The sequence below is a fragment of the Salvia hispanica genome, chromosome 1, assembly GCF_023119035.1.
Source record: "Salvia hispanica cultivar TCC Black 2014 chromosome 1, UniMelb_Shisp_WGS_1.0, whole genome shotgun sequence".
Taxonomy (NCBI): Eukaryota; Viridiplantae; Streptophyta; class Magnoliopsida; order Lamiales; family Lamiaceae; genus Salvia; species Salvia hispanica.
The window spans coordinates 51001166-51028338 of NC_062965.1; the positions used below are offsets into that span (position 1 = coordinate 51001166).

Consider the following 27173-nt stretch of genomic DNA (forward strand, 5'->3'; position numbering starts at 1 on the left):
ATTTATCCAAATTAAATCCAAAACCCAATTATTCTCTATTTCTCAAAGATAAAAAGTTTGGGAAGGAGGAATTATTTTATTTGTTTTCGAAAATCACCTATTTTTGGGAAGGAAGAATTATTTTATTTGTTTAATTGATCCCTTATTGATTTCCTTCCATACCTAAAATTAAATATTCTAGCAAATCTTACCATACCTCAAGGAGATCTTGCCATATCTTATTTTAGTTAATATTTAAAATCTATTCCTTATGGAAGAGCCATAATACACTCCTATTTCCAATCTTTAAGTGGGAGAATTATTATTTTATTTGCTCCGTGATATTTTATTCTACTCCAAAAAATATACTTAACAAAATCTTGGCTAAATAAAAGGCCATGATTTTCGAAAATCTCTAGCCTTGAAACCCTAATTCACGCCACTTTTTATTTCTTCCTCTCTACTCCACAATATTTGTTTTATTTAATTGTGGAGAATCAAATCTTCTCAAATATTCTATTTAATTACCTAAAGATTTTATTGAACCCTATAAATAAGAGCAAAACCTAACCCTAACTCTAAAATTTTCGCCTCCCACCCCCATTGCACACGCCACTCTCTCTCTCTTCTCTCTCTCTCAATTTCCTTCAACTTTTCTCAAATAATTCTTCATCTTTTGAGAAGAATTAGAGTTTGAGCCTCAAGTATTGTTGAAGAATCAAGTCTCTACTTTGTTTCTACCGTTCGTTTTGACAAGAAAAGGTACCTACATATTAATCTCACTTCATCTAACCGATTAATCGGTATTCTTGAACCCCCATGCATCTAGATTGAGTGAAAGTGGGTTAAATGGTATATGGAATATATGTGTGCGTGTGTGTGTGCGTGTGTGTGTGTGTGACACGTGAACGACCCTCATGTGTGACATAAGTTGATGTTAGATCTAGGATTGTTGAGTGAATAAACTTATATGATGAATATGACTTGGTTTGAATGATAAACGTAAACTGGATCGGTGGGAAAAAGGGGAACCTTTGGGACATGCATGATTTAGGAGTTGATGTTGAAGCTAATACATGATATGTGCATATGTGATTAAAAGGTGAAACCTCGGTTGTGAAGCCGGATAACGAAAGAGAGAAACGTACTTGAAATCTAAGCAGTCAAGGTGGCTTTACTCACTAAACTTCTTTATTACCAAAAATATTGATTGTGGTGTTATAAGGGTGGTTTAAACTGTTATGCCATGCCTGTGATTATTTTTGATGATGTTGTGCGCCTGATGCCTAGTTTGAGAGTTCGCTCCATTGGGCTATAGGGCTATGGATATGTATAAATGAATTCGGGTCTGAGTAGGGCCGCAAACCCTACCAGGCTGTGTACACGGTGGGATCGGGAGCCGTCCTTGCTAGTCGGCCGGTCTCGTGGGCGAAAAGTGTGGCCACACTTTCATCGCACCATGGTAATGTTGTGATTGTGGAAATTGTTGAGAAAGTGGGGAGTTGTTTGACTGGCCAGTCTAAGAAAATATTTTTGTGATACTCGATGATATTTATTTTGATAATTGCAAAACTCGAGTTCAATATGGTAAGGGTGGCATAACTAATAAAATGTTTTGGCAACGAGTTCACTGGGTATTTCAAAATACTCAGCCCTGCATGTGTTTTCCTTATGTGCAGGTTGAACGGCGACGAGCGGTGGCGGGTGTTGAGCACATTTAATTAATTAAGATGGATATTTTGAACTTCGAGTGTAGTTGTGTCTTCATACATGGCTTCACTTTCTCTTGGTCGTTTCCGCTGAATTTTTGAAACTTATTAGTATCATTTGGCTATTTTGAACTTATTCCCTTCGGTTTAGAAGATTGAGACATGTTGTGGTTTTGTTGAATTTATGTCGAACCCTTGATTTTTGATCATAGTTTATGGTATCTATTCTTCATTGATTTTCTTGATTAAACCGTTGACTTATTGCTTTGATAGTTCGTTTAATACTTTGGTCAAATCTCTTTAAATGAAACCTTAGCCTATGTTTTATTGCTTTTAAGTCCGCTTGGTAGCAACCGACTACGGGGCTAATGTAGCAAATAGTAAGCAAAGAGTATCGTATCCACAGAGACAATCAGTGTCAACCTAATTACCACGAACCAACCTCAACTACTATCTAGATGAATCGGAAAGTTTGGGTTTTCTAAATCTACTTAAAAGCAAAGTAAAAACAATTAAAAACAACTAGAGAACTAAAAGCAAATAAGAAAACGGATGTAGATCAAAGATGAGAAGGGTAGAATCCTACGGGATCGATAACAACTATCATATGCTCAACTAATTTCCAAACTATGCCAACAAAGGGTCTCAAGGGTTATTAAGCTATCACTAAGGTAAAACTATATCTTTTCTCAAAGCATATAATTTGTAGATTGCTACCTAGAACCGAAGTCTCCTTCCTAGAACTAAGGCAACAACTCCTAATAGCTCCTAAGATACTTAGCTTCATTCAAAGGCTCAAATCTCTCGATTATATTGGCAAAGACGTCAATTTCTTCTCTTTCAAATTAAACTACTCACTTCTCAGTTCTTGTAGTAAAATCCACATGCATTTATAAGGTGATCAGTCAAATAAATGTATAAGCACAGAAGAAATCAAAATAACCACATGAGCCAAGGCATAGAAAAAGGAAATCAATTAAACATAAGAATCATTGTATCTCCCCCGTAGAACTCTACGAAGGATTTAGCTACTCATGTTCATCACAAAAGTCAAAGAAATATTCAAAGAAATATTCAAAAACATTGTTTGAACAAGAATAAAACTAAAAGTAGAAACTCCTAGAATTGGATTGGGCGGATTGGAGGCCTCGTCTTCAATCTTGCGATGAATACTCGTCCTCTGCTCGTTCTTCTCTTCTTCCTAGGTGAAAAAGTGGTATTTTTGGGGTAGGAGGCGTGTAAGTTGTGTTTGGAGGCGTTTCCTAGGCATATATATACCTAGGGTTGACTTTGGGCCCGAAATAAACTGTCGGACGAAGCTGGCGGGTCGCCAGGTTGGGTGTGCGTCGAAGCTGGCGAGTCGCCAGCTGCTTACGGCGTTTTTTTCGTGTTTTGCTGGCGGGTCGCCAGGTTCGTTTGCATGCGAACCTGGCGGGTCGCCAGCTATGTCACTGCTCTGCGCAGTCTTGGTAAAACGGCCATAACTTCTTCTACCAAACTCCGATTGAGACGTTTAAGATATCCACGCGAAGCTCTTTCGAAGAAGAAGAGAATGGTATGCATTACATGCGAATCGGACTTCAAAATCTCCAGAAAAGCTGTCTCGAACATTGAGCAGCTGCACATCCATATATTTTGTACATTTTTCTACACATTCTTCACAAAATGGTCAAAATACCAACATAATAGAGAAGTAGCTATAACCATGTCTCAAAGTACACAATATATGATCAAAACCAAGTAAAACTACCCTCTAAAATCATGTAAAATCCAAGTGAATCATCAAAAAAAAAATCAGAAATAATTCGAAATAATACCAAATATTAGAGAAAAAAAATTTGGATTCCCAAAAAATAGAGCCGTTTATGGACGTTTTTTTTGGGATTTTTGTGATTTTTTTTTAATCCCAAAATCATCTATAAATACACACATTCATCATCCACTTTTCACATCAAATTATCTCTCATTCATACTTTTTCATACTAAATCATCTACATCTTCCTCTCTCACTCAAACCCTCTCTAAAAAATTCAAAAATGGATTTCACCGATCTCATTGCGGAAGCGGAGCGCGAAGAACAAGAATATTATGAACAATATCGTGCCGCCTATGAAGCCTATGTCGCCGCCAATACCCCCGCCCCTCCTCCTCAACCAACTAGATCAAAACGTCGCTACATCCCTCGTGATCGGGAGGGAGCCCACGAAAGGCTCGTTGCCGACTATTTTTCCGACCAGCCGCGGTATCCAGAAGATTACTTTCGGCGCCGTTTTCGCATGTCAAAACGGTTGTTTATGCGTATTGTCAACACATTGTCCACCCGTGTTGAATACTTTCAATCAGGTGTAGACGCAACCGGTCGGCAAAGTCTCTCGGCGTTGCAAAAGTGTACTTGTGCCATCCGACAACTTGCTACTGGGCAAACGGCTGACCTCTTCGACGAGTATTTGCATGTCGGTGAGTCAACTGGAATCCTATGCCTCAAGAATTTTTGCGACGGCGTTCGTTCTGCTTTCGGCGAGGAATTCCTTCGGGCACCCACCACCGATGATTGTCAACGGTTGCTTCATCTTCACGAAACAGTCCACGGTTTTCCCGGTATGCTAGGCAGCATTGACTGCATGCATTGGAAGTGGAAGAATTGCCCGACTGCTTGGAGGGGGCAATACTTAAGCGGCCACAAAGGCGGCGGCCCAACGCTTATCCTTGAAGCGGTCGCCGACTACCGCCTATGGATTTGGCATGCATATTTCGGTGTTGCCGGATCCAACAATGACTTGAACGTGCTATATTCTTCACCACTCTTCGATGATGTTTTGAATGGTGTAGCACCGGCGATCGACTTCACCGTCAACGGAAATGCATACCACATGGGTTACTATCTCGCCGATGGTATCTACCCAAGGTGGTCGACTTTCGTGAGACGGATTCTTTTTGCGCAGCGTCAAGAGTCTGCTCGGAAAGACGTCGAAAGAGCTTTTGGTGTCCTTCAAGGCCGATTCAACATTGTGAAGTCCCCTTCTCGGCTTTGGTACGTTAAGAATATCGCCGACATCATGTACACGTGTATTATCTTGCACAACATGATTATAGCTGACGAAGGACCGAGGGCGGCTAACTTTTACGACGAGGATGAAGCCGGAAGCTCAACCGCGAGGTCTCCCCCACGTCGAGGTGTGCATACGGCAACGAGACACACAATGCGCGATACAAGAGCCCACATTGAGCTACAAAAAGATCAAATCAATCACATTTGGGCAAAATTCGGCAACGAGTAGTGGGTCTTTTTAATTTTATGAATTTTAATTACGTAATTTTTAATTTTAAAGATTTTAATTATGTAATTTTTAATTTTTAGGATTTGAATTATGTAATTTTTAATTATTTTGTAATTTGTAATAGTGTTCCAGGTATTTTTAATGCATTTTAATATTGTGGAAATGTTTTTATTTTAAATTGAATAATAGAATGGTGGGAACCTTGAGCTTGTCCTTAGCTAAGAGCACGGATGTGGGTGTTGTGCTCTTAGATAAGGACAAGGAGTAAAAGTGGGTCCGGGCCCACTTCCATGCTCTTAGCTAAGAGCACGGATGTGGAGGGTAGTGTGGTTGAGATTTTCTCTCTCTAGAAGAATTCTCTCTGACTTCTCTCTAGACTCCACACTCTCTCCAACTTTCTCTTTCCTCTTGCAACTCTTGCTCGCTGCCCTTAATCCTTCATCTTTGATGATTCAAGTCCACGGAACGTCTAGGGCGGAAGGTCATTGTGTTTCTCAATAGGGCTCATTCTCGGGGGGGGTGGCGGGGGCCCCGGGGGCCGAGCCCCCGCGTGCCGCTTCGGGACCTCCGCACCCCTGGGGCCTCCGCCCTTTGGAAACTTCCAAAACTTTTCATTTTTGTTTCACCTAACCTCCGGGGACATTGTTGAACGTGGTCCGTCCCCAAAAAGACTCGGCTCGGGGCGTGATCGGAAAAAGTCCCCCGCACAACGGGCCCTGCAACCCCAAAATTTCATCCGCTCACCTCGGGCATTTGACCCCCGGGCCCGCAAAATCCCAAGGGGGTGGAAAGGCCCCACCTATCCGGGAGTTTTCCCCGGCCGAGACAGCTCAAGGCCCCGCAATGTCGTACACGCGGGGGGGGAGGGTGTCGCCCCAAGGCGCGGAACCTCGCGCCCCTTGGACCCCAAAGAGCCTTTTTAACCAATTTACGACGCCTTTTTTAAAACCCTTTTCCCCGACTTTACGCATTCCATAGGAAGGGCTGGATCATCTTTAGCTTCATAATCGCTAAGGATATGGAAACAGTTCGGGAAAACGGGCCACATTCGATCTTCGGCATCCCCTTGGTGCTGGAGCCAACCCCGGAAGACTTCGACCTCAAGAGGAAAATGAAGGTTAATGTCCCTATCTGGATCCGGATTCCGGCCCTCCCTCTGTCCCTATGGAATAAGTCGGCTATTGGAAAGATTGCCTCTTCGGTGGGCACGCCGGTTATGGTTGATGAGTGCACCATACTGCGCAAAACCCTTGATGGTGCACGGGTCCAAGTTATCATCAATGTGCTCGATGAACCCCGGAAAAACATTGAAATCATCCTTCCGGGGGGAGAGAAATTCACACAAGAAATTGTGTACGAGGCGCTACCTAAATATTGTCGGATATGCCAAGAATTTGGCCACTACGGTGCCGGTTGTCCAGGCCCGGAAGAGAGGGAGAAAATTAGGCGGGCAAACTATGCAAAAAATAAGCCCGCGGGGAGGGATGCGTCCCGAACCAGAGATGCCTCGAGAAATAGAAAAGGCCCCGGGGGCCGAGACTAGTCGGTTGGGGCCTCGAACCCAACGAGGTCCCAAAATGCTCGTGACCCATCTAGACCGAGAAAGTCGGACCCGAGAGTTGGCAAAGTTGATCCGAAGGTCTGGCAATCCTCCGGAAGACTTGTGGGAGAAACTAGTGGGTCGGTGCACACGGTGGCTCCGGTCACCACCTCAAATCAATTCGCTACCTTGGCTGTGGAGAATGCTGAGAAGGAGCCTGACATGGCACCACCCGATGGCGTGAAGTATCCTATTCTCATTACCACACGCACACCCAAATTGGAAATTGCGGCCAAAATTAACTCGTATAAGCCGCAAAAGGGGAAGAATGCCAGCCATCGGCCGAGAAGTCCGTGTACGAGACGGCTAGGAAGGACCTAGAAGACGCAGGCTATGCGGACCCAGCGCACGAACTTATGATGGCGGGTTTCACTAATGTCTCTAATGATTCCTTCGAGATTAACACCGGTCTGTCCAAAGAGGAGGAAAGTGCTGAATTGGAGGAAGAGGCCGAGGAGGTCGTGATGGAGCCTCCACCCAAGAAAGCCATCCCCCCCCCCCTCCGCGACCCCGAAGTGGATGCGGAACAAGGGGACACGGATGCCGACCCGTTCCCACCCCTCAAAGCGGTTATTGCGCAGGCGGCCGGTAAGAAGGGAAGGAAGGCTGGCCCCGGTAATGGCAGCGCTGCACCACCCCGTGCGAAAGGTGCGGGCAACCGTGAGCGATCCAAGAGCCGTGGTCGCTCGGGGAATCTTGACCCTAAAGCACACGAGGGCCTGAACACTAGGACCAAGGTGCACGCCTCAAAGAATCAGGCCTCGGCCAGCTCCAACCGTCCACTGGATGAGTCCACACACAGCCAACCTGTCCCGATGATCATCACGACTTGGAACGTTAGGGGCATGCAACAGCCCTTTCGTCAACCTGTTGTGGTGGATTTCGTCAAGTCAAATAGGGTGGAAGTTATGGGTCTGATCGAGACCAAATTGCTAGAAAAGAATATCGAGTGGTTCATGTCTAGGTACTTCCCGGCTTGGAAGTACGTCTATGTGCTAGTGAGTCCGGACCCCCGTCGGCCCAACAAACTCATCACTTGTCATATGCTCCTTCTGTGGAACCCTAGCATGGTTAAGCTGGACGTGGTTAGCATTGAAGAACAAGTGATACACACAAAAATCAGGTGCACGCGTTCTAGAAACGAATTTAATTTCTCCCTCGTTTATGGCTTACACTCACCTGAAATTAGGCAACTCCTCTGGGACTCGTTGGTTAATTTTGGCATGCAGGGTGAACCGTATTTTGTTAGTGGAGACTTTAATGCAGTAATGCATGTGGATGAACGACGCGGTAGGAAGAAACCCGACAACCGGGAGATGGATGGCCCAATCCGAGCCTGCGCGAGACTCGGCATCCAGGATACCCCGTGCACGGGATGCACGTTCACCTGGTCAAATGGCTCGGTATTCAGCAAGATAGATCGAGCCACGGTCAACCAGGAATGGCAAGACAAGGGATTTATCGTCAACACTACATTCATGCCACCGGGATTCCAGACCGATCATTCACCGGCCAAAACTAAGATCTTTGGTGATGTCAAGTCCTACCCTAAGCCTTTCAAATTCTTTAACTTTTGGATGAATCATGCAGGATTTGAGCCCCTCCTACGGGAGCATTGGCGCAAGAGGGTGATCGGATCCAAGCAATTCATCCTAGCCCAAAGAATTAAGGCGTTCAAGCTTGTACTCAAGGACTTCAACTTCAAAGAGTTTAGCAACATATCGGAGAGAGCAAAACAAGCGACCAAGGACTTGGAGGCGGCTCAAGTTGCTCTCGATAATGACACTGCTAATCTCAATCTCCGGGTGCAAGTCAAGCAACTCAAGCTTAAAGCTGAGCACCTCGGCAATGCAGAGATGAAATTCTACAGCCAAAAAGCTAGAAACAAACATCTTCTTCTTAGTGACCGGAACTCCTCTTTTTTCCATTCTATGGTAAAGTCTAATAATTCACGCAACGCTATCTCCTTCCTATGTAGGAGTGATGGATCCATTATGGACGACCAAGATGAGATCATCGCGAGCTTCGTGGATTTCTACAAGAGCCTCTTTGGAACATACAAAACGGCTACCCCGCTTGACCCGGTGGTACTAGAAAACGGCTACCGGTTGAATGAAGATGAGAAGAAGGACCTTGTTCGCGAGGTAACTTCGCAAGAAATCAAGGAGGCCTTGTTCAACGTCGATGACGGCAAAGTCCCGGGTCCCGACGGGTTTTCCTCGGCCTTCTTTAAGAAGAACTGGGCTGCCATCGAGGGTGACTTTATGGGCGCGGTCAAGGAATTCTTCCTTGACCGGGAGACTACTCAAGACCCTCAACTCCACCATTATCGCCCTTATCCCAAAGACGGACAGTAACCCGAAAGTGAGCGACTTCAGACCCATCGCGTGCTGCAACGTGATTTACAAAGTGATCACGAAGATCCTATGCAAGAGGATGGAGTCCCTCCTCCTGAAGCTAGTAAACCAGGCTCAATCCGCATTTGTTCCGGGTAGGAGTATCATGGATAACATCCACCTGGCCACGGAGATCATGAGACGATACGAGACCAAAAGATCCGTCCCATGGTGCACCATCAAGATCGATCTTAGAAAGGCCTATGACACGGTAAACTGGAAGTTCTGGAGGATGTCCTCGTGGGTCTAAACTTCCACCCACAGTTCATTGAGAGAATCATGGAATGTGTCACCTCGGCCTCATTCTCTATTGCCGTAAATGGAAGTCCCCATGGCTTCTTCCAAGGTAAAAGGGGTCTTAGGCAAGGTGACCCTATGTCCCCTTCTCTCTTTATTCTTTGCATGAAATATTTCTCTAGGCTCCTTGTACACCGGACCTCGACCCGGCGCTTTAACTTCCACCCATTATGCATCAATCTTCGCATCACACACTTAGCTTTTGCCGATGATCTAATGCTCTTTGGTAGAGGCGACCTTGTGTCTTTGCAGGTTTTGGCTGATGCTCTAAGGGACTTCTCGGATTGCTCGGGTCTGGAAGTCAATCAGGATAAATCTAACATCTTTATCACAGGCACCATGACGGCCAGGTAACGGACGAGTATAATTGATGTATTCGGCTTCCCGGTGGCTGAGTTACCCGTTAAATACCTTGGCATCCCGCTAGCGTCGAAGGTGCTCAAGACGGAGGACTACTCACAACTCATCGAGAAGATGTCGACCATGGTCAAAAAATGGAAGGGTAAGTCCCTCTCTTTTGCCGGCCGCCTTGAACTTATCCGCTCTTGCTTGCAGGGTCTCGAAGCCTACTGGCTGCAAGCCTTCCCTCTCATTGGCACGGTGATCTCTCGGGTTGTCGCCATCGCCCGACAATTCCTATGGGGCTCCAAGTCCGCTAACGTGGCCTGGAAGGATGTTTGCCTTCCAAAGGAAGAAGACGGCCTTGGACTTCGTGATCTGGAAGCTTGGAACTCGGCGCTACACGCTAAGATACTTTGGAACATTTTTGCGAAGAAGGACTCCCTTTGGATTCGTTGGATCCACACGGAGATTATTAGGGGCGCGGACTTTTGGGAATGGACGCCGAGGATCAAGCAGGACTCGACTCTCATAAAACATCTCATCTCCATCCGGGACGAATTGCTCGGTAAGTGCACCAGACAAGAGGCCGGGGCACTACTCACCAAGTGGAACAGCCCTTCCGGCACCAGTGAGGCCTACGAATGGTTCCGGCCTAGGGGTGAGCGCAGATTCTGGGCGAAGTTCGTGTGGAAAGACTTCATACCGCCATGACAGTCTTTCATCACATGGCTAGCGTTACGAAGACGTCTACTCACTCGAGACCGTATCAAGTTCATGGACATCAACAAGATGTGTGCTCTTTGCGAGGCACATGACGAATCAGCCGACCACCTTTTCTTTAGGTGCTCTGAGACTAAGAAGGTTTGGGACGACATTAGGGGATGGCTATCCCTTTGGAGGAACATCTCCACTATCCGGAGCGCGATCAAATGGACGACTAGACACCGCACGAGCTCGGCCATACTGAAGAAGGCGAGAAGGATTGCTATCATGGCAACGGTCTACGGTATTTGGAAAGCAAGGAACGCGCACATCTTTGATGGAACGAAGTTTGATGTCGCCAGGACTACGCTACTCATTAAGTCCTCCACGTACACCATACTCTACTCTCTTTATCCAGATGACCAAGTCATTCAGCACCTGCCGGACACAAGGACGTAGGGACAGCGACACGCCTTCGAGCTCAAGGCTTAGCATCAGACTACTGGATTGCCTTTTGGTTTTCCTCACTTGGGTACTCTTTTTCCTCTTGGGGTCTTTTTTCCTTCGGGTTTTTGGCTCCAAGAGGTTTTAACGAGGCCCGCCCATCCTGGGTTGTGGGGGGACCAGTCAATAACATATGTGGTATCCAACTGATTGTATCTCATTCTCTCCCCTTTGGGTTTATTTCCCATAGCGGTCTTTATATTCTCACGGATTACCGGGCCTGTCCGGACTCCGTTCCTTGGGTATGCCCAAGCAGATGATTGTAAACATTTTATTTTCATCTATCTATTTGATTTATTTATCAAAAAAAAAAAAAAAAACACGGATGTGGATGCTCTAGACGAAATCCTTATATAAGCGTTAACTTGTTGCATCATGTCATTACGCCCGATATGGATGATTAAGATGGTCAAAACTAAAAATAAATGTGGTTTGAGTAAATTGTTTAATACAAGTTCATATACTACCATATACTACCTCCGTCAAGTAAAAATAATACTAAATGCTATACAAAGTATTTTCCATTTTCATTAAAACTCGTCATTTTAAAAATATTATTCATTGAATATATTTTAGAGTAAAAGTTAGTTTTTGTCCTAAATATGTGACCAAAATACTATGAATTTGGTAAAAAAAACATTCACTTTTGAATAACAGGTCCATAACAAATGAAATTCTTGTCGGAGTGGTCCTTTTTCGACGGTTCCATAAAAAACTAACGGTCATGTCACTGTACAATTAGCGTTGACTGTTAGTGTTTTAACGGAATCGTAAAAAAAAAAGACTATTTCGGCGACATTTTGATTTGTTATGAACCTGTTTTTCAAAAAGTGAATATTTTGGACCAAATTCATATTCTGGTCATATATATATGATCAAAATTGACCTCTCCTCCGTCTTTAAAACAGATGAACATAAAACAAACATTTATTAGTGAAATATTCTGTTGTTTCATTTAAAAAATATTATTCCGATGATTGCTAATATCTATAATTGACTCTGTATGGGTTAATTCAATATTTCAAAGCAGACAAACACAAGTTGTCGAGGATATGACACCCATGTGACTAGCAAATTCAAATCCGCCTCCACCTTCTTCACCACCTACCGCTGCCACCATCTCTTCCCTCTTCATTCTTCACCATCACCAATTAATGCAGCCTACTATTCCTTTACACTACATATCTCAATCAAGTGATGGCGGCTTATGGCGCAGCGGCTTCTCTAAAGAATACGATTCAAAGTATTTTACAGTCGTCTCGCATCTCGTTGGTTCCTCCCTCTTCGCAGATCATACAACCCGCTTATGAGGCCATGGTTCACTTGCAGAAAGTTCTGCTAAAATTGGAGGAGACCGGATACAGCAAGATCCGGACGAAGGTGAATGCTTTGGATGACCGAATCAAAGAGGTCTTGTGGGAATTTGAAGATTTACTCGAATCCCATTTCACCCACCAGACTCTTCCACAGCTTGAAAGCGAGAGAGATCACTTGTCTTTCTCTCTAGATTTGCAGTGTCTGAGACAGAGTGTTGATTGCTTCGTCGAGAGGGTGGCAGAGATGGAGGCGGAATACGATATTGAACTGATGAATATGCCTGAAGAAGAAGGCAAACCTCTTTCCTCAAGAATGGATTATGGTGGAATCAACTCAAATATGGTTGGCTTATCTGATGAATTTGAACAAGTCAGGGATCTTCTTCTTGCAGAAGATGAAGGGTGGGTGTCAATTGTTGGGATGGCAGGGGTCGGAAAGACCGCGTTTGCTAAGAAAGTATTTGATGATCCATGGATTCAAACACATTTCGAGCTTCAAGCATGGGTCAAAGTGGGCAGAAAGTGTGAATACAGTGAAATAGTGCGATGTATTCTCGCTCAAGTCGATCCCAACACTTACGACCAACTTGTTGCCTTAGGAGATGACTACGACGAGGTTTTAGTTGTATTTTTGGAAGACAGATTGAAGAATAAGAAATGTCTCCTTGTGTTGGATGATGTATGGGAATGGGACACGCAACTAATGGATATCTTTCCTGAGGAGAATGTCCGAATCTTGCTTACAAGTAGGCTAAGAATTCAAGAATTGAAGAATCTTGCTTCTGAGGGTACGATACACTTGTTGAATGAAGAAGAAAGTATAAAATTACTTGGTGAGAAGTTGTTCGGTGAAAAGGGCTTCCCTCCTGACCTTGAGGAGTTGGGAAAGAAGATTGCCAACAAATGTGAAGGTCTTCCACTTATGATAGTCACAGTTGCGGAGCTCCTATCCAAAGAAGATAAGACCACACAATGTTGGACTGAGGTAGCCGAAAAACAACATAATGCAGTCTTCATGGCTGCGTATGACCAAATATCAGAGGTACTTTACCCAAGCTATGACTACTTACCTCAATATTTGAAACTGGTTTTTCTCTATTTGGGAGCTTTCCCTCCGTATACTGATATCGAAACAGACTTCCTCTACGATCGATTGATTGCTGAAGGGTTCCTTGAACAAAATTTGGATGATTTTATTTTAAACGCTATGGGAGAGCTTGATGTCCGGTATCATCTTGTTCAAGACGAAAGAAATCCAAAATCTTGGTTTTCAACGAACAAGCATCGCGTGCATTCTTGTTGGCAGCATTTGTGTAAGAAAGAAGCTAGTAATATCAAGTTTCTGCATGTTTTACAAACTTGTGGCGATGATGTTATAAAAGACCAGCGACGGTTGTGTGCCCATAGTAACATGTTGTTTGCCTTCAAAGAAGTGTATGATTCGATAAACAATGATTGCGCAACCACGACCCGTTCTCTTCTTTGTTATGGTCCTTACCACCAATACCCGGTGCCTATACAAGCCATGAATTTCAAATTGCTCAGGGTATTAGATGCTCTTAAGGTCAGATTTTACCACTTTCCATTAAATATTTTGAAACTAGTTTGTCTCAAGTACCTGGCCCTATCTTACACCAAAGAGCTCCCTGTTAACATATCCAACCTTTTTCACCTTCAATTCTTGATTATTTATCCACATATGCACATCAAAGTGCGTGGAGTTTCATCATATATGCCGGTGGAGATATGGAATATGCGTGAATTACAACTGATTTCGGTCATGGGAAGAGACCTACCAACTCCTAATCCTGATGCCACTTTAGACAAACTCTTAACTCTTTTTGGTGTAAGCGCAATGAGTTGCACTAAAGAAATTCTCAAACGAATCCCTAATTTAGAGAGATTACGGATTCTAATGGAGTTGAAGCCTTTTGATGACGACGATGATGATGATTATAGTAACGCATTGAGTGGTTTGGGTCATATATCAACTGAACTCCAGAATTTGAATGTTCTTTCATATTCTATACAGAACCCTGATATGAAGCATGAGTCCATGGTTCCCCTTACAATGTTCCCATCAAGTCTGACAGTTTTGATATTGAAAGGCTTAGGGTGTCCATGGAAACACATGAATGATATTGGTTCGCAGCTACCAAATCTTAAGAGGCTCGTGTTAGAACACTATGCCTTCCAAGGACCAGACTGGGATATTGATTCAGGATGTTTTCTGAAACTTGAGAAACTTGTCATTGAAGACACTGATTTGGTGCGATGGAGAGCTCAGTATGGAAGCCTCCCAAGGCTTTACCTTCTAAGCATACGACATTGCTACAAATTAAAACAACTTGATTGGACGCGTCATCCCTCAATGGTCACAAGGCCTACCATTGAATTAGTTGACTGCAATCCCTTAGTTGTTCTTTCTGGCGTGGTATATAACTGTAGAGTGCATTGCGCCACTTCTTTGTGAACAGGTTAGCCTCCCTACTTAAACTAAATCAATTCATTTATTGCTTTTTGGTTAATGTTTTAAATAACTATGTGCACTCACACATTATATTCATTTATCGATTTTAAGGAAACTGAGAAAGCAAAACAGGGGGCAAAGGAGAGAGCAGAAGGGATCAGATGCTGTGTTATCCCATTATTTCAATTGTATTACCATGTTGTTTCCTGAATCTAAGGATAATGATTTGTTGAATTTTGTTTAGGATTATGAAATTTGAATGTTGAATCATGTTTGTAAACTAACATGTTAATCAGTTTGATATGTATGACATGCACTTATCTATATTATTTTTTATTTTACTTTACTATATATCCACTTTAATTATTTATTATAATTTTTTAAAAATAATTGTAAAAAAGAAGTGACACAACTTAAAATTCATGTAACAAACCTATTTCTCGTGCAAGGATAGATTAAATGTGTTGATTTTTGTTAGAAGAAAATAAATTAACTACTGGGACGATAAATAAAACGTAACACAACTCAAGCAACAGTGGAACAGAGGAAATACTATTATACATGAAATGCTATAAAAATAGATGTAATAAATATAATACACATCGGAATATTATAGAACTATGAGTTGCATATAAAAATAAGTTTATTGTGAGATGAGCAAATTTGACTAACTCATCTAAAAACGTTTTTTGCTTTCGTAAATTTTAGGTACATATACGGCTAAACGAACACCAGGTTTGAATATATTTTCAACAGATGAACATAAAATAAATATTTATCCGTGATTTATTCCATTCTTTCAATTGAAAAAGCTTATTTCCGCAGCCGCCTTATATGAGTGTGAATTACTAATGCTAATTGTTGAATGCAATAATGGAGCAGCTATAAACTAATTATTTTAAAATTATATTTCCTGTCCTCTATTCAAAGTGGATTATATTTTTATTAATAATCTTTCCTACCTAAGATTTGACTCATTTTCCTTTCTCATCTGTCACAGCAAAGATGAGCCATTAATAAAAATAAAAACACTTTTATCTCTATTTTATAACATCTCTCTTACTTTACTCTCTCCTCTTAACACATAAAATAAAATTGCACTAAATCACGTGTCGACAAATGAAGAGGTCATCTTCTTTGGGACGGATAGAGTAATTTTATGCAATGTTGTTTATAAACTAAAAAAATTATATTTATATTTTGGAAATGTGCTATTTTGAATGAAACATCACAAAAAGAAAAATATGTACTTTGTTCATAATAAGTACATCCCTCATCCTTAAAAATTTGTCACTTATTTATATTGTTTTCGCTCTTAAAATTTATCACCTTTCACTTTTACCATTTTGGTAGTGGATCTCATATTCCACTTACTCTTTCACACTCACATTTTACTAGTATAAAAGAATACTCCCTCTGTCTACTAATAAAAGAATACTCCCTCTGTCCCAAGATAGTTGAGTCGTATTCATTTTTAGTTTGTACGAATGTAGCTGAGTCATTTACTTTTTTTTGGTAAAAACTTAATTCACCTCTTACTTTACCTTACCCTCTCTTCATCTCTCTTACTTTTTTCACTCTCTTACTTTACTCTCTCTACTATCTTTAATAAATCAATTTCTTACATCCTGTGTCCAAAACAAATGCCCCAACTATTTTGGGACGAAGAGTATATAAAAGTAGGATCTATACAAACTTATTGTATTCACTTTCTTTCACAAAATTAATTTATTTTGTTAAAAACTTACACCAAATCAAAATGAATATTCAAATCGCGGACAGAATAAGTGGTGGAGATGTTAATGTTCGACATCAAAAGGTCAAAGGTGTTAGGTTCTAGTGTTTAGCAATTGTGTATTAAAATTGTGTGTACGCAGAAGTTATTTTTAAAATTGGAGGGAGTATTAAATTTCCATAACCAACTTTAAAATATCCAATTGATTGATCCCATTACCACATTTCACTTTAACAATCGCAGCCCACACTTTCAAAATCTCCTACCAACAATTCTTCCTTGATAATTCATACTCCCCATTGAGTGATGGCGGCTTATGCTGCAGCAAATTCTTTGATGAACACGATTCAGCTTATTCTAGAATCGCCTCGCCTTTCGCTGGTTCCTCCCTCCCCGAAAATCTTGCAACCCGCCTACGATGCCATGTGTTGCTTGCAGCAAAATCTGCAAAAATTGGATGAGACGAGCAGCAGCAAGATCAGGACGAAGGTGAACGATCTGGATGAACGAATCAAAGAGGCCATATGGGAATTCGAAGATTTACTAGAAACATGTTACACCAATCAGATTCTTCCACAGCTCGAAAGCTCAGGAGGTGTGAGATATCAGCTGTCTTTCTCTGTAGATCTGCAGAGTCTGCGACAAAGTGTTGATTGCTTCGTCGAGAGGGTGGCGGTGATGGAGGCGGAGTACGATGCTGAACTGCTGAATATGCCTGAGGAAGAAGGCGAACCTATTTCTTTGAGAATTGATTTTAGTGGAATCAACTCAAATATGGTTGGATTAACTTATGAATTTGAACGTGTCAGGGAATATCTCGTTGAAGATGAAGGGAAATGGGTGTCGGTTATTGGGATGGCAGGGGTTGGAAAGACAACTCTGGCTAAGAAAGTATTTGAGGATCCATCGGTTCAGAGACATTTTGAGCTCCGAGCATGGGTTAGAATGGGCAGAAAATGTGAATTCAATGAAATATTGCGATGCATTTTAGCTCAAGTGGATCCCAACATTCGCAACCAAATGCTTACCAAAAGAGACGATGGTGATGACAAGAAACTAGTTGGTCTCTTTGAAGAGAGATTGAAAGATAAAAGATGTCTCGTTGTGTTTGATGATGTATGGGAATGGGACATGCAACTAATGGAAAGCTTGGCAAAAGGGAATGTCCAAATCTTGTTAACAAGCAGGATAAGAATGAAACATTCATTCATAGTACTACCCTTGTTGAGTGATGAAGAAAGTAAGAAATTACTTAGCGAGAAGGTGTTTGGTGAAGATGGTTTCCCGCCTCACCTTGATGAACTAGGAGAGAAGATTGCCAAAAAATGTGAAGGTCTTCCACTTGTGATAGTCACAGTTGCAGAGCTCATATCCATAGAGCACAAAATTCGGACCGAGGAAGCCCAAAAACAACAACTCATATCCAAAGAAGACAAAATCCTAAAATTCTGGATTGAGGTAGCTGAAAAACAACAACATCCAGTCTTCGTGAATGCATATGATCAAATATTTGAGGTACTTTATCCAAGCTATGAATACTTACCTCAACATTTGAAAATGTTATTTCTCTATTTGGGAACTTTCCCTCCATATAGTAATATCACTATGTTCTACCTTACCTATCAATTAAGTGCTGAGGGGTTTCTCAAACAAAATAGAGATCAAACTGTGGAAAGTTTTATTGATCAATGCTCATCAGACCTTGTTCTTCGGTATAATCTTGTCATAGCCAGATTAAGTCCAGATGAATCTTCGTATTCAACTGATGAGTCCCGCGTGCATTCTTGCTGGCAACACTTATGTAAGAAAATAGCTAATAAGATCAAGTTTTTGCATGTTTTTCAAAGTTGCAGTGATATTATACAAGACCAGCGTCGGTTGTGTGTACATTCCAACAGTTTATTTTGTTTCAAAGAGGTGTATCATTCAATAAAAAGTAATTGTGCATCCATGACCCGCTCTCTCCTTTGTTATGGTCCTTACCACCAATATCCTGTGCCAATATATGCCATGGATTTCAAGTTGCTAAGAGTACTATATGCTCGTAGAGTCCGATTTTACCATTTTCCACTTGAAATTCTAAAACTAGTTTGTCTAAAGTACCTTGCCCTAACTTGTAACAAAGAGCTACCTTCTTCCATATCCAACCTTTTTCACCTTCAATCCTTGATCATAGAACAACATATGAACATTAGAAAGCGTGGAACTCTGTCATATATGCCGGTGGAAATATGGGACATGCAAGAACTACAGCATATTGAGGTAATTGGAAGAGACCTACCAACTCCTAATAGTGGTGCAACTCTGGACAAACTCATGAATCTTTATGGTGTGACTGCAAAGAGTTGCACTAGTGAAATTCTCAGAAGAATCCCTAATTTAATGAGATTAGGAATTGATGTGGAGTTGAAGCCTTATGATGATAGTGATGATAGCAACCCATTGAGCGGCTTTGATCATATCTCCGATGAACTCCAAAATTTGACCACGTTTTCATTTATCCTACTGAACCCTGTTATGAAGCTTGAGTCTATGGTTTCTCTTTCAATGTTCCCATCAAGTTTGACAGAATTAGAATTGGGTGGCTTAGGGTGTCCATGGAAACACATGAATGACATTGGTTCAATGTTACCGAATCTCAAGATTCTCCAGTTAAGACACTACGCCTTTCAAGGTCCGGAATGGAATATAGAATCAAACTGTTTTTTGAAACTTGAGAAAGTTCAAATCAATGACACCGATTTGGTGCGATTGAGAGCTGAACATGGAAGCATTCCAAGGCTTAAATACCTAGGCATGCATGATTGCTACAAATTACAAGAACTCAACTTGGCGCGTGATCCTTCGATGGTCACAACTGAAATTGAACTATTTGACTGCAATCTCTTAGTCATCATTCCTGCCAAATCCATGTTGACGTTTGAAATTTACTCTTCATTCTACTACTCTATATAACAGGTTAGCCTTCTTTTTATTCGCACAAACTATAATTTCTCTTTTGATTAAATTGCTTGTACATGTGCTACGGACTCAATTATATTCCTACATCATTTGTGAGAACAACTGGTGTGAGGTATATAGGCTAAATGAGCTCCCTCTCCTAACAGGCCAGTCTTTTGGGATGAGTTCTCCTATTTGGTCGGTATCAATTGGTGCTTTCATTGAGACCCCAAACGGCTCGGAGTAGTGGCCGGACAACAAATTCACCAGGACCAACGAGTACCTTTGGGGCCGACTCGGAATGGTGGCCGGAAAAAGAATTGCCGTGACCGAAGTGGCCGTGACTAGGTGTGCACATGGTACAAAAATCGCCGGTTCCGGTTCGGAACCGGCGGTTAACGGTTCAAAAAAATGTTGAACCTGAACCGGCCCGCCAAGGGTTTAGCCGGTTCCGGCAACGGTTCAAAACTGCCGGTTCCGGGCCAGTTCAGCGGTTCACTTTACCTTTTTTTTAAAATTTTTGTTTTGCCTTGTGAATTCTATGAAACCATTCTTGATTTTCTCATTTATAGAGACATCCTTGAATGTTTTATGTTTTATTTTCAATGTGGGACAAAATATGTCGAAGTATTTTCTTTTATAACTACATGTTTAGATCATTCATCATCTTTTTCCAATGTGTGACTCAACTTTATTTTACCCAAATAATACCCGCAAGTGTACAGGGTTATCGTAGCAAACAGCAAGCAAGAGTATATCGTATCCCATAGAGACACTTAAGTGTAAACCTAAGTACCACGAACAAATTTCAACTACTATCCAGACGATCGAAATTTTGGGTTTGAAACTAACACTACTAAAAGCATATAAATCAAAGATTAAAAAGAAAAACACTTAAACAAGAGAACAAAGAAGCAAGTTGCAAACAAAGATGAAGAAATATGCAGAATTCAAGGATCCGATGCACAACTCATAGCCTAACCCAACTGACATTCAATTACCATTTAAAGTCTCCAGAATTGTTGAATCAATCACATATATGAATTTAACCCTTTCCCAAGGTGAGAAATCCGCAGATTAAGTGTAACAATTGAAATCCCCTTCTAATTCTTAGACTTAACTCCCAACAGATCGATTAGATTAATGAACCCACTCAGAATCTCAACTCTCCCGAGTTTTATTGAATTAAGGTGTGAATTATTCCTATTTCCAGATTAATTATTTCACCTCCCGATTACTCTAAGAAACCCTACACTACCAATTGGTGATCAAGCAATTGACAGGAAAAAGCACAGGAATAAACCAAACAATTACAAGAGCTAGATAAAAACGAAATCAATTGGATTGAAACTATGAATTAATCCATCTTCACGAAGAATTATACATAAAAGAAGTATAGCTACTCATATTCACGGAAGAAAACATGTCTAAACTAAAGAAAACAATGGAAAACATGATACGGAGTACAATTGGCGGAGGAATTGAAGCTTGAATCTTCAATCTTCTTCCAAGAGTGCTTGAGAGAGATGGGTTGTGTGTTTCACGGCGGTAGAGAATGAGTAGAGTTGCCCTAACTTTTCTTTCTTATTCCCCTCTTTCAAAATCGCGTTTCACTTCAGAAAATCGCCAGAAATACGTACCCGGCCGGGTGGATTTATTGTACTGGAAAATCACCCGGCCGGGTGGGACTCTTTCGGCCAGCTCTCTGGAATTGCGCAGGCTTTTAAATTCCACCCGGCCGGGTGGCTTTTCTGCACAAAACCTCACCCGGTCGGGTGAGACCCTCTTGCACCCCATTTTTGCCCATTTTGTCTAAAACACTCAACAAACACGTGAACTCCAAAACATATAGTAATTGGCTGGAAATAACCATTTTGAGCACAAAAACTCAACAATTAAGCATATCAACACACCAATCATGACACTAAAATGCGAGTTTGTCAATGTGGGATACAAAACTTTCTTTTGTTATCTATTTTTCTTCATTTTTTGTATAATATATATAAACAATATTATTATTGGAATATATAATATATATAAACAATATTATTATTTGAATATATTCTTGATAGATAAAAAATAAACAATTATTGAGAAATATGATTTGTATATAGAAAAATATTTATTTGTATAATAGTTATCGTTAGGTTTATACGATTTGTATAATAATTATTCTTTTAATGTGTATAATAGCATTTATTAGTTAACATATACATAGATTTGTAAAAATAAGCAAATTGATAATGATAAAGAACTATTGAATAATAGTTCATGTAATAATATTTGTTGTTAAATTATAATAATAAAAGATAGAGTACTAATATAGACAAAGAATGATGGGAGATCTATCATATAGTTATAAATAATGACTTTTATCCCACATTGAAATAAGGAGTAACACATCCAAGAATGTGTAACTATAAAAGAGAATAATCCAATACACTCTCTTCCAATTCAAATGCTCGAGTCCAACTTTAAGTTGTTAACTAATCAAAAGGAATATTATACACATTAAAAGAATAATTATAATACAAATTGTGTAAGTCTAACAATAACTATTATACAAATAATTATTTTTCTATATACAAATCCTATTTCTCAATAATTATTTATTTTTATCAATCAAGAATATATTCAAATAATAATTTTTTTTAATATATTATACAAAAAATGAATAAAAGTAGAAGACAAAAGAAAGTTTAGTATCCCACTCCCCATATTGTAAAAAGATGAATGAATGATCTATGTAGTTGTAAGAGAAAAAATTCAACTTATTTTGTCTCACATCGAAGGTGAAACATAAAACATTCAAGGATGTCTTTATAATTGAGAAATAACCAAGAATGGTTTCATAGAATTCAGAGGCCCAACAAATAAATATGGGTTATAATGAAATTTTGTATTTATTTTTATGTGAAAATTGATTTTTAAACATAAAAATTAATTTTTGTAAATAATAAAAAAAAAATTTAAATTTTATTTGAAGCGCTGGTTCGAACCGTTGAACCGCCGGTTCCGATTTCTGAAAATCATGAACCTGAACCGAACCGTCCGGCGGTTCAAACCACCGCCGCCGGTTCCGGTTCCGGTTCCGGGTTATGAACCGGCGGTTCAAAACCGACGATTTGGTTCGGTTTGTGCTGTAAGAATGTTAAATCGCACAATATTGAATCTGGAATCTGAGGGAATGAACTACTTTATTGAAAATGCAAAGTAGCTATTTATAATAGCTTTACAAAGAAGAACTCAACCGAAAATGGTTCACATCTAGCTAAATAGGTGGTAACAACTAACAATAAAATCAAAGCTGCTGACTATCCTAAAGAATAGGACTTTATTAACGGAATAACAAATCTAAATCCTAACATTCCCTCCCTTAAACTAGATTGCCTAAGCAGTTTGAAAAGACTCTAATTTAAGTGGCTTGTTAACACATCAGCCATCTGCTCTTGTGTTCCACAATGCTTCAACTGCACGACTCCTTCTCTAGCCAACTCTCGCAGGAAGTGAAAACGAAGGTCTATGTGTTTGCTTCTACTATGCGTTACAGGGTTCTTGGACAGCTTGATCGTTGAGCTGTTGTCGCAGAAAATGGTAGTTCCTTCACTGCCTTCATAACCAAGTTCCTCCAAAATTCTCTTCATCCACACAGCTTGACATGAACAAGCTGCAACAGCTACAAATGAGCCTCTGTTGTACTAACAGTAACAATCGGCTGCTTACGCGAAGACCAAGCAACTGCTCCAGAGCTAAGAACAAAGGCATAACCTGACGTGCTCTTTCTATCCTCCAAACAGCCTGCATAATCACTGTCAGTGAAGCCAATTAACTCTTTATTCCCTCCCTTCCTATAGAGGATTGATGTTCCTTGTATATAATGCAAAATCCTCTTGGCTGCCATGAGATGAAGTTCTGTTGGCTTTGCGATGTACCTACTAATTAGACTAACAGCAAACATTATGTCTGGTCTAGTGACTGTTAGATACATCAAGCTTCCTACCAAGCTTCCTACCAACTGCTTATAATAGGTGACATCAACATCCACCCCATTTTCATCTTTAAATATCTTGGACCCTGGAGTGATGGGATTCTGAACTTCATTGCTTCTCTCCATCCCAAATCTTTCCAGAATCTCCATAGCATACTTCCTTTGGCTTATAAAGATCCCTTCACCAAACTGCAACACTTCAATACCAAGGAAATACCTCATTTTTCCCAAATCCGACATATCGAATTCATTCATCTATCGAATCTCTAAACTCATTGATCATAGTCTCATCATCTCCAGTATAGATTAAATCATCAACATACAAACTAAAAACCAAACGTTTACCCTGCTTGTTGGTTTTGATGAAAAGTGTCTGCTCACTTTCACATTTTCTGAAACCTTCTCTTAGGAAATATGCCTCAATTCGGCTGAACCAAGCTCTAGGTGCTTGTTTGAGCCCATACAACGCCTTGTTGAGCTTATACACTTTATGAATTTCATCTTTCACTTCATAGCCCCTTGGTTGATCGACATTGACATCTTCCTTCAACTCTCCATGGAGGAATGTTGACTTAACATCAAATTGATAAATGTTCTAGCCCTATTGTGCAGCAAAGGCAAGAATCATTCTGATCGTATCCATTCTAGCAACTGGTGCAAACACCTCCTCATAATCAACCCCATATTCTTGTGCATAACCCTTTGCAACTAAGCGAGCTTTATACTTCTCAACCTCTCCATGCTCATTCAGCTTTGTTTTGTATATCCATTTGAGCCCAATGCTTTTAGCTCCTCTTGGTAACTCTGTTAGAGACCACGTTCCATTCTTCTCAATTGATTCCATCTCTAAATCCATGGCTTCTCTCCATTTTTCAGCCTTTACTACTTCATCATAAATGATAGGATCTGCACTAATAAAGAGTGTCATATTGACATTAATATCTTCATCAGATAGGCCAAGATTATCACCAGTTTCATAGTCCCTCATCTATGCCGTAACTCTACGATTCCTGCCTTCTTCCAAACTAGACGATTCTGGAGAGGTTTCTACACACAATTCTGGAGAAGCTTCTGTACCTGATTATGGAGAAGCTCCTGCACCCGATTCTGGAGCTGCACTTATAGGACTTGGGAGTACTTCATTGTCAATTTCTGTATCAGACCCAGAAGCGACGTTTTGCTCCTCATTTCCACATTCCAAGTTTAGTAGAATCTGATCTTCGTAACTTTTATCTCAATCCCACTTCTTCTCCTCCTCGAACACAACATCACGGCTTATCACAACCTTTCTTGATACTGGATCATAGAGCTTATATCCTTTTGATTCATCACTGACTCCCAATAGAACACAACTATAACTCTTGTCTTCAAGTTTTGTCCTTCGAGCGTCAGGAACATGGGCATGTGCAATACTTCCAAAAATCCTGAAATGCTCTACAGATGGTTTAACTCCACTTCAAGCTTCTTCCGGAGTCACGTCTTTTACTGATAGTGTGGGACTCCTATTCAACACATAGATGGTCCAATTCACAGCCTAGGGCAAAAGGTCTTCGGAACACCTTTTTCAGACAATAAACATCTCACCATGTTCATTACTGTCCGATTTTTCCTCTCTGCAATGCCATTCTGCTGTGGGATATAGGCATTGGTTAATTACCTCTTTATTCCATTCATTTTTCAATAGTCATTGAATTCTCTTGAAGTGAATTCGCCACCACGATCTGTCCTAAAGCACTTAATAGCCAAACAAGTCTCTTTCTCCACAGAATTTTTATAGGATTTGAAAGCAACAAATGCATTTGACTTTTCAACCAAAAAATTCACCCATGCTTTTCTACTGAAATCATCTATAAAGCAAATCAGATACCTTTTATGGCTGTTGGAGATTGGAGAGATTGGTCCACATAAGTCTGCATGAACAAGTTCTAATTTCTGAGATGCTCTCCATGTGCTCCGTTTGGGAATTGAATCTCGATGTTCTTTTCCCTTCAAGCAATCAGTACAAACATCGCTGGACTCAGAGAACTTAGGCAAGCCCCCCACCATTTCATTGTGCTGCAAAGTCTTGTGGCCTTTATAGCTGAGATGACCATATCTACGATGCCACAACTGAGCTAGATCTTTTGTTGTTGCTTGAAGACAGACTTCTTCTTTTGTTTGCTTATTAGTAACTTCAGATGGCAAAATAAACATTCTGTTTGCAGTCATGTTGGTTTGGATGATCAAACCTCTTGATGGATGGTATATTTTGCATTGATTTGATTGAATCAGAATGGCTAACCCTTTTTCTTGCAGCTGCCCAACACTTAGAAGATGATTCTTCAACTCCGGCACATAGAACACGCCACTTATTAGGTGAGTGACACCATTGAGACACAATTTCACATAGCCCTTTCCAGCAACACTCATCTTCATATTATTTCCCAGATTGACCTGCTTGAAACCTTCATCCAGATCACAAAACATTGATCCATCTCCACACATATGATTGCTACAGCCAGAGTCGAGAAACCATACATCATTTCGACTTGCTCCATGCAACTCTACATAAGCCATGAGAAGCATTTCTTCCTTGTCATTCATCTCCGCATAATTGGCCTGCTTTTGCCACATTGGACACTCATATTGATAGTGCCCAAGTTGATGGCATTTGTAGCACTCAATAGTAGCTTTGTTGTAGGATTGGGGACTTCTTCCTCGGCCTCTTCCTCCTCTGAACACGGCTCTCCCACGACCCCTTCCACCATTACTCTCTTCATGTGTTGCTTTGAGTGCCTGCTCTTCTCCATGACTCCGGTGAAACTTTTGTTCATGCACAATCAGTGAACTTTGCAGTTGAGTGAATCAATATCCTTGGATTCTTCGATCGAGACAACTAAACCCTTGAATTTCTAAGTCAAAGTCCTAAGAATCTTCTCAACAATGGTACTTTCGCTCATTTGCTCACCATAACTTCTCATCTGGTTAGCAATCGTCATAACTCGTGCAAAATAGTTGGTGATGGTTTCACCTACCTTCATCACCAGAATCTCAAAGTCTCTTCTCAATAATTGTAGGGCTGAACGCTTCACTCTAGCATTTCCTTCGAATTTCTTTTTCATGGAATCCCATATCTGCTTCGAGGTGCCTTTCTCCAGAATTTGCTCAAGAATTGTCCTGTCGATCGCCTGAAATAGATAATTCTTTACTTTGAGATCCGTAGCCCTCAATTCCTCCAATTTCTTTCGATCAGCATCACTCGATGATGCTCCTGCTTTTGGTTCTTCATAACCAATCTCAACTTGACTCCAATAACCTTGAGATCTCAAAAGGTTTTCCATCAGCATGCTCCAATGATCGTAATGACCGCAGGCTGCATAAAATTCTTCTCTTCACTCATTTTTTTTTCTCATGAGTTACTCTAAAAGACTGTTGCTTCTCTCAGATCCCAGTGGGGGCTCTTTGATACCAGCTGTAAGAATGTTAAATCGCACAATATTGAATCTGGAATCTGAGGGAATGAACTACTTTATTGAAAATGCAAAGTAGCTATTTATAATAGCTTTACAAAGAAGAACTCAACCGAAAATGGTTCACATCTAGCTAAATAGGTGGTAACAACTAACAATAAAATCAAATCTGCTGACTATCCTAAAGAATAGGACTTTATTAACGGAATAACAAATCTAAATCCTAACATGTGCATGCCTAGCCGTGACCAAAGAGAACTCGGAGTCGTGGCCTGACAAAGATGTTACGGACTCAATTCTCACATGTGATAACAATAGGCTAAATGGCTAGTCTTTTAAGATGAATTATCCTATTTGGTCCATACCAACGTTTTATTTATCTTAAGATGACTTTGTGTTGATTGCATAAAATACTGAATATAACTAATTTGATCGCAATGATTCAACTTAAATAAAAAAAAATTAAAC

General features: G+C 40.7%; 3 protein-coding genes across 3 annotated transcripts; all 3 read left to right on the top strand.

Moving 5' to 3' along the window:
- The first annotated feature begins 10375 nt into the window (after nucleotides 1-10375).
- Nucleotides 10376-10762, top strand: LOC125200173. Its single transcript, XM_048097907.1, has one exon. The coding sequence runs from the start codon at nucleotides 10376-10378 to the stop codon at nucleotides 10760-10762; it is 387 nt and encodes a 128-aa protein (XP_047953864.1).
- Nucleotides 10763-11848: 1086 nt separating this feature from the next.
- Nucleotides 11849-14944, top strand: LOC125215870 (putative late blight resistance protein homolog R1B-23). Its single transcript, XM_048117449.1, has 2 exons — nucleotides 11849-14600; nucleotides 14705-14944. The coding sequence occupies exon 1, from the start codon at nucleotides 12005-12007 to the stop codon at nucleotides 14594-14596; it is 2592 nt and encodes an 863-aa protein (XP_047973406.1). The 5' UTR covers nucleotides 11849-12004; the 3' UTR covers nucleotides 14597-14600; nucleotides 14705-14944.
- Nucleotides 14945-16578: 1634 nt separating this feature from the next.
- LOC125202572 (putative late blight resistance protein homolog R1A-10) lies at nucleotides 16579-19803 on the top strand. Its single transcript, XM_048100994.1, has 2 exons — nucleotides 16579-19286; nucleotides 19436-19803. The coding sequence occupies exon 1, from the start codon at nucleotides 16635-16637 to the stop codon at nucleotides 19281-19283; it is 2649 nt and encodes an 882-aa protein (XP_047956951.1). The 5' UTR covers nucleotides 16579-16634; the 3' UTR covers nucleotides 19284-19286; nucleotides 19436-19803.
- Nucleotides 19804-27173: the final 7370 nt, after the last annotated feature.

Excerpts from the sequence above, each read along its gene's own strand:
- LOC125202572 (XM_048100994.1), top strand. The coding sequence starts at position 16,635 with ATGGCGGCTTATGCTGCAGCAAATTCTTTGATGAACACGATTCAGCTT.
- LOC125200173 (XM_048097907.1), top strand. The coding sequence starts at position 10,376 with ATGGACATCAACAAGATGTGTGCTCTTTGCGAGGCACATGACGAATCA.
- LOC125215870 (XM_048117449.1), top strand. The coding sequence starts at position 12,005 with ATGGCGGCTTATGGCGCAGCGGCTTCTCTAAAGAATACGATTCAAAGT.